At 38.2% G+C, this 8,433-nt stretch overlaps 1 protein-coding gene across 2 annotated transcripts; it reads right to left on the bottom strand.

The window, feature by feature from the left end:
- Positions 1 to 2,413: 2,413 nt before the first annotated feature.
- On the bottom strand, positions 2,414 to 6,421 carry LOC310966878 (mediator of RNA polymerase II transcription subunit 26). Of its 2 annotated transcripts, none has more exons than XM_083940808.1 (3): positions 6,150 to 6,421; positions 4,673 to 4,750; positions 2,414 to 4,595 (listed from the first exon to the last, which is right to left on the bottom strand). In XM_083940808.1, the coding sequence occupies exons 1-3, from the start codon at positions 6,219 to 6,221 to the stop codon at positions 3,024 to 3,026; spliced, it is 1,722 nt and encodes a 573-aa protein (XP_083796934.1). In that variant the 5' UTR covers positions 6,222 to 6,421; the 3' UTR covers positions 2,414 to 3,023. The 2 variants fall into 2 exon arrangements, with proteins under 2 accessions (XP_083796934.1, XP_083796935.1); XM_083940809.1 differs by having other exon boundaries at positions 4,673 to 4,747.
- Positions 6,422 to 8,433: the final 2,012 nt, after the last annotated feature.

Below are 8,433 nucleotides of genomic sequence, written 5' to 3'. Positions count from 1 at the left end.
GTGACGAGTCACCGGCTGCATCAGGGGCAGGAGGGCGGTGCTGCTCCAGACTGGAGACTACGGAGGAAACGCATGGCTCCTGGTCACAGGTTTCAAAATAAGAGACTTTCACAGACATGCGTTTATAAAGTGTAATGGCTGTTGACTGCTTTTTAAAATGGTAGATTTTGAGTCTACCATTTTAAATAGCAATTGAAATAAATAAAACCAAATACATTACACACTTTGAAACAAAAAAAACACTTTACTCACCATAGAAAGGAAGTAGTAGTAGTAGTAACAATAATAACCATAATAATATTAATAATTATGACAATAATAATAATAATGATGAGGATAATAATAATAACTTTACTTATATGGCACCTTTAAAAGCAAAATATAAAATATATATTTATTAGTCCCACGGTGGGGGAATTAGCAGTGTTACAGCAGCAAATAGCAGATGCGAAATATAAAATCAACCAATTCACAGTTAAAAACATCCAAAAACAGTAAAAAGCTAGAGTCACAGTAAAACTGAGTGGTAAATAAACAGGCTGGTAAACAGTGTGTATGTGTTTGTGTGTGAGTTCAGCGAGAGCAGTGCTGATTGTAGTAAAACAAAGTTATAAAGTGCTTTGACAGCAAGAGCAAAGGCCAAAACACAGAAATCCATACACATGTACATGTACACCTCAACGAGGCAAGATAAACGAAAAGTTAAAAACGACAAAAAAAGAAATTAAAAGACAGTAAGGTAAAAAGACTGTAAAGAAATAATAAAATGAAAAATAAATAAATAGATAAGTGATAAAAGATAAGTGTGTGTTTTAAGAAAATATTTTAAAGAAGTCAGTGATTCAGCAATCATTGGGCAGGTCCTGTACAAGTACACGAAAAGCTCCATCACTGCCCAGCAAAGAAGAAGTCTCAAAAAATAACATCTTACATTTTTTAATCCCCTTTCCATAATGCACAAATTATGCCTTACCACCAATTATTTTGTTTATATTCCGTACTATGCCTAATAACCTCAGTGGATGTGGAAAAGCTTCTTCTTTCTTAGAAAAAGCTAAAGGGGGAAACAAATTCTGTCAGAGTACATTTCCACATGCACACAAGTTGCCCTACCTCCAAGGGTTTTATTTTGTGAAGGCTACATAATATATATTATGCTCAATTTCCTTGTTGAATAGAGGACTTTCCTATTAAAAGTTATAAGGAGGTGGGGATACTGTATTTGTCCCAAATGCCCGACCTTGTAACAGAATTTGTTAAATTCTTACACTTAAGGTGGGAAAACCCTTAAAGGTTTATTATAAGTTAATTATTTGGTCAATAAAAAGTCAGAAAATGATGATTATGCCCAAAAACAATTTCCTAAACGCTGGTGAAATATTAATACATTTGAAAATTATTAATAAAATAGTTGCCAATCATTTTGTTTTGGAACTTCGTGATTAATGGAAACAACTTCTACTTCTTTTTCAGGGGGAACACTGGATCAAAAAGTGCATCAGGAATTGTTAAATTTTCACATAAGAATAAAAATGTTGTTTCCAAAAATAACACACTATCCTCGGGAGTAATGTGCGTGTAGATTCTGCACTGTGGGAATTCATTTGTGAGTTAGTTTTAATTTGCAAAGAGCCAGCAATAAAAAAGAGAAGACAACCACAATTCCTTCAGTTTTTTTATTAACACATATCAACATGTCCACTTAAAGGACTAAGTAGCAAATATGTTCCCTTCTGCATTCAGCAGAACACAAAAGGCTATTTTCTGTACATTCACTAAGGCTTTGTCTTTAGGGAAAATAGGTTTCCATAAGGCAAACAATATACAGGAATGGTATTAAGTACTTTATCCAGCATGTCAAGTTATAGCTCAGTTGTTACTGACAGTACAAAGCTAGTAGCATAATCTGCTCTGCCATTTCAATTCATATTTTACAGCCAAAATACACAGTAAAGGGAAAAGGCAAGTACAAAATAATAGTTCACATTATCAGAATGTGTCATTTTGGAGAGTTTTCCTGTGCAAGTTGGTACATCAGCAGGAAAAAAGGTTGCACTGTCGCAGCTGCATCACTGAACCATTTCTGGATAAAGAAATCTAACAAAACATGATTTAATGTCTGAACATGTATATTAATCTTAAAAATGAATATGTAAATGTAAATAAATATACATGACAGCCACATTCCTTTACTGGCATGCACCTTTAATCCCCTTACAAGCCCTTTTTTCTCACCTCCAAAACTGCACAGTCACATCTGGCAGTTTCACTTTATTTAACAGCAGTTAAACCTCACAACACGAGAAAATTATTCAAAAGGTTTTAAAGCTGATTTGACAGTTATTCTTTCTGTGAAAAGTCACTGCATGAGAGACAGATTTGAAATGACGGACCAGCGGTTCATAAAGGTGCAATGATAAACGTTTTTCACAGCTGTTGATAGTTGTTTGGTAATGACGATATCTACTTGAAGATTTCAGCTTGAACAGCTGAACTGTCTTGCTCAAGGTGCATGCGCAAATGCCAATATAAACCTCATTGGTAGATTTATCTGTTGAATGTCAGCTCCAATTGTGTAGCTTTCTACTCTCTAATTAAAAGGTGATAATGTTGATTGAGTCACATTTTATGCATACACTTTAAATTAAAGTATGCTTCCCCCGGGACGCAGAATAATCCCAATGTGTAATAATAACAATGGGTATAAAATGGAGCTGTGTGGTTTAATGTGAAGTCTTCTCAATAACAATGGCAGGTATTGGAAACTCAGTCTGTACAGTTAATGAACACCCACAACTAAATGGTCAAAATAATGCGGAGCCTCTTTCCTTCGCGCTGTCCTCATAATGTTCAAAAACCTGTAAAAACCCTGCTTATGGCTGTGTTCCACACACATCCAAACAGGCAGCACACTGACTTCACCGACGGTGCAAAACAACAGCTTACACTTAAACACACGCAGAGCTGCTCCGCTGTGCGATGAAGGCAGCTTACAAACATCCAAAATCAGAAACCCAAACCTTTTAATCCAGACAGACGTATGGCAGTATGTTCAACCTGCTCTCATCTCCATGCGGGTCTAAAGAGATGCACTCTGTCCAATCATACCAAGTACCCTTTGTGTCGTAGCAACCATTAACCCCAGACCAGTGTTGTGAGTGTAATTTGCTCAGGTCTTCACTGACGACCTCTCTGCTAACCCCTGGTAAATCCCTGGCTGGGATTTCCGGTGCCAACGCGTGTGTTTTTTTGACATCAGTACTTCGGTGATCCTCTTTTTTCAAGAACTCTGTCATGAAAAAGTGTGCACCAGGGGCACGGGCACCTGATGATGTCAGCACGTTGCTTTGCTGGCTAAGGTACGACTGGATGATTTCACTCCTCGACAGCTCTTTCCAGTCCGTCTGCTGGAAGGGACTGGGAGGAACCGGAGGATTCTGCTTCGGCGGTTCTGACCACTGAGATTCAGGTCCTTGGCCCAGTCTGACCTCCCCCTCTTGGGAAGACTCCTTATGAAAGGAGGATTTGATCTGTCCTGTGACAGGGTCAAATGTCAGTCTCCTGTCTTTTAACCTGACTGGTTTAATGTTGTCTTCTACAGTCTGTCCATCTAAATTTACGACATGGTCCTTAGGCCTGTATTTCTGTCGTTTCCTTTTCCCTGTATTGCTAACCGCACCATCATCTTCCAAACTGACCAAATTACTGCAGGAGGAGGCATAAGAATTGTGAAGAGACGTGCTGGGAGGCCTGCTTTGAGAATCAAAATCTGAACCGTCCGTGTGCAAACCCTGAACACAACCATTTAAAGGTTGAGTGGAAGGCCCCAGCCCAGAGGTGTCCACAGACCCAGGCTTCACTATGGGGCTAGAAAGACCCTGTGCTTGCTGTGCCGTTTGTTTGATACCAGCTTCCTGCTTTGGAGTTTGAGGACTGTGCAAGGAACAGCGTGGGCTTCTGGGTCGATGCTGCCCCCCTGAGAGAGCTTGCTCCTGTCTGGCTTGCTGCTGCAGAACTGATGCTTTTAGCAAAGAAGAAGCGCTCGGAGGCTTGCTGTATCCTGGGGCACTTGGATGAGGTTTCACAGCAATGACTGGGATTTTAATTAGCCTGTCATTGTCCAAAGGCTCGGAAATCTCCCAGTCTGGAGGCTGATGTGCACATGAATCCGTAAAAATTTCAGAGCTACCGCCAATTCCATTGGTTGGCAGTTGCTTGGAGTTTTGTATTTTATCGTTAAGAGTCGTTTTGGCTATCTTGGCTGGTAAGAGCTGTCCTTCCTTCTGGTCACCCTTACGTTTCCTGTTGTTCGGTTTCTCTACTTCTGGGGAATAGCAGTTGTTGAAGTCATTTCTGTTCTTCAACTCTGTACCCGTTTTACCTGATGGTGTGTTGGCAGCTGAAGCAGAGATACAGGAATGTGCACCACCACTGGAAGACCACGATGCACCGGGCTGTCCTTTGGACAACACCTCACCCTTCCCTGGCTCGATAAGCTTCTGCCAATTTCGCAGGAGCTTCTTGGCCCTTTTTGCAAGGTCCTCATTCTTGGTTTTTTTCCGGACATCGTTGATAAGTTTGCCGAGACGGGTTTCCTTTAAAGAGATAAGATTAGTTTTAAAAACTACATGAATTGACACAATTCACATACTATAGGTCTGAAGTAACTCACCTCCAGTGCCTCTTTGGTGATGGGATATTTCTCCAAATAGGAGATCACCTCCATAACGACCACAATGTTGCATATCTGCTGAAAAGACACATAGGCTTATATTTCACAATCCTGAGACATAATGTTGTCAGCATTACAACAGCAGCGTCGACGTATCTATGTACTATGTACTGTTCTATGTACAGTGAATGTTGCAATTTGTGCTTCAGAACCCTACAGGCCCAATATGCACAAGTTCTCCAGAGAGAGAAAGAGAGGCTGATAAAAAAACGAGGCAAAGGCTTATTTGAATAGACTTTCAAATGTGCACCTGGATGTCTCGTGACAACATACTGCTCCTGGTTTCAGGCTCAATCTGACAAACTGAGATTTTATGCAAATGTCCCATATTATCCCACAAGAGGAAGACAGCCCAACAAGTAGGATGGAAGGAAAGTGCTGGCAACAGCGGTCCCTTCGTCTGGGACTGCTCTGCGGCAATTGAAGTTGGGCTATATGACAATACATACATTTCTCCACTATCACAAATTTTACTTTGGTAGCATCCCCTTTAATGTGAGACATTGCAACTTGCAGCTGCTCATGGGTGAATTGTTGGGTCTCTGTAAATCATATATAAGTCATAGAGTGTGGTCTAGACCTACTCTATATGTATAGTGTGTTGAGATAACTTTATGATTTAGCAATATAAATAAAATTGAATATGTATAAATAGGGTTTCATATCAACCACCCATAAGCATATCTGTATGATTAACCTTATACAGAATATATATAGAGGTGGACACAGCAACTCATTAAGTTATGTGCTTAAACTTTTCACACAAGCAGTACAGCATACATTATACTCCAAGAGCCATACATACACGTCTCCAAGTTAGAAAATTACATTTCTAGCTTTAGTTTTTCAATGTTATAGGGTATTTTTAGAGTACTTTTCAATGACTGCTAATACCAGTGGAAAAGCTGGAAGAACTGGACAGAATACTGAAAAGGTTAGGTAATATAAATGTCATAAGTTGAACTTTTATCCTGTCCCAGTTTGGCTGTAACACGGATCTTACCAGAAAAGTGCTGTAACACACCATGACAATCTCATCAGCTGTATGTAGAGAAGGGTAGAGATCATGATTTAATCTACATGGAGCCTTGATCTTACTGAAACCCCAATCAACCAACCTCTCTGTCACTGAAGGGGCACTTACAGTTACATTTACACTTCCTATCTAATGGCTCAGTCTCAGCAACTCTCCACTCCTGCGGCATTTTAAGAGTACACGTGAATTAACTAACACTATCCAGCAGAAGTCAGTTAGCTTAAGTGCTGGCATTAGTTACTTTAGCTCACTAGTGATGTTAGCCAGCTAATTAGCAAGCAAACGTTAACAGACTGCCTCCTCTTTGTCAATGTCTGCTCGGCCTCGTTGTCTTCTTTTCTGCACCCAGTGTGTCCTCTGGGAACTGGCGGTGATACTCACATTGCTCTGGCCGTCGATGGCCTGCAGCAGCCGGTCTCTCATCACCTGCGGAGTGGCTGTAGCCGCTGTCATCGCGGGTCAGGACGGACTCAGACAGCAGAATCCCCCCGAAGAGAGAGGCGGCGGCGCTGGAACCTGCCGACACTCACAGGCCCGACGGACGGTCTTCTCTGGGAGTGAGCACCATGTTTTTATGATGCTTTTATCTTTGTTTTCATTCGCCGCCGTCACCATTTAATACGACGACGCGAGCAGAAAATCCTCTCCGGGAATCGGCTACCCCCCTCGGCTGGCAGCCTCCTCCTCCTCGGTCTGCTCATCGGGCTTTTTGTTAAGCGCTCGCCCAGAGCATCATGGGAGATTTCACGTCACCAACTGTTCACATCCGCGATGCTTTTCCCTTAAAGATGTTCTATGTTATTATTATGAAAGTGTCTTCGGTGTTGAGTTCATTTTTTCATTTTATTTGGTAAAGATGTCAGCCTCCAAATCAACCTTTTCTCATTTTTAATTAAAAAACAAAAAGAATACAACCTTTTTACACAACTATGAAAAGATATTTGATATACCCCCATCATCAATTTATAACAGAGATTATAACATGCATCTATGTATTGACATGGCAATGTGTATTTTTCTATCGATATATTTTTATATGAGATCCTTGCAGTATTTATTTTTTATATTGATTTATTTGTTTATGTGACACCTTCTGTATTAAATAAATATTTAAATGAATAAAAAACGTTGAATTAAAGAAGTGTTTTGTAGAAAATGTAATACTAACAAAGATGGATGTAACAGTCCCAAATATTGAGATAAAACTAGCATAATTCATTTAATCATCTTAGAAAAATACTATGCCCGTAAAATGATTTGGCTTAACAAATTACCCTCCTTTTGTATTTTCAAAGATTCAGATTTTAAATCATATTTTACCACTATGGAAAACTTAAAACTCAAAAATAATACATTTGCAAAAACTATAATTTAGGCATTTCAGATTTACTCCCTTAGTTTAGCAGACCACGTACATTTTTGTTTTTAATTATTCTGTATTCATTTTTCTATGCTTTACTCTCTTTATACATTTTAATTTATGTTATTTCTACATTTAGAATGCATTGTGTTTAACTATGGGGGAAAATATTGTATGAAAGATGTCTATGTTATGAGGAGATGAGGTAGTTTGGGGACAGCTAGCTATTTATTATATATATTTATTATTATTTATTTTCACTATTATTTTTTCTATTCACTTTCATTTGTTACATTTTTTTAATACAATACAAAGACATCCTTTTATCATGTGTGCCTTGTATGCATGTTGAGAGGTTATCGTCATGTTTTCTATGCCATGATATTTTAAATGAATTCCTTTTCAATAAAAACAAAAAAAGGACCAGTTAAATTACACAAAAGCTGGCATACCGTAACAGTTTTTCCTTAAGAAGTTCCAAAACAATATGCACCACAAGATCATTTGTATTTTCAGTAAGTTGGATGTGCAGCTTTGGAAATACTTTAAGACCTCTAAAATAAAAACATTATACAAAACCTTTCTTTCTCATATATACTGTATATATATATACTTGTTTTCTATTTATATATCTAATGATAAATAAATCCCCTCTTATAAATGTAACTGTTTAATGCAAAATGTATCATCTGCAAAAGTACATATTAGATGAAAAGATCAGTTGTTGGACTATGTTGACACTCTCACCTCATAAAATAAGAAAATCTGACAAAATGTATTTGTTATATATTTATAGGTTCACCCCACTCCCCATGTTTAGAAATATATTATTTATGAGTTCTGTCTTTCAGTCAATTTCCTTTGCTTTGCTCTTTTCTTACACTGTCACTTGGTGGCACTGTTGCAAAAAAGTTGGAAGAAAGAAATACACTGCAGTCTTTGGATCCTGCACAATACAAGGCTAGAATGGTGACCACCCTTAAAGAATGAAAAGATAAATATATCTACTACAACTTATAACTTAACTTAACACACTATGAAAACTCAAGACCCATTCAGTTTATTTCCATCCACACATCACGTTCCAGCTGAAGCAAATTCAAACTCAGGACCTTTTTGCTATGAAGAGACAATAACCATTTTGCTTTTATTTGTTACATTTAATTGTCAGTGGCCTTCTACAATCGCAGTTTGATTGAATTTTTATTTGAAAGTATATGACAGGATAGTATTTAAATTTCTTGCATTTTAACGGCAAAAAGTGCAATAAGTGTACAATGAATACTATATACAAACAGAATGTGG

This window comes from Echiichthys vipera (assembly GCF_963691815.1).
Source record: "Echiichthys vipera genome assembly, chromosome: 3".
In the NCBI taxonomy this organism is placed as follows: Eukaryota; Metazoa; Chordata; class Actinopteri; order Perciformes; family Trachinidae; genus Echiichthys; species Echiichthys vipera.
This window is presented reverse-complemented; position numbering and strand designations above follow the sequence as displayed.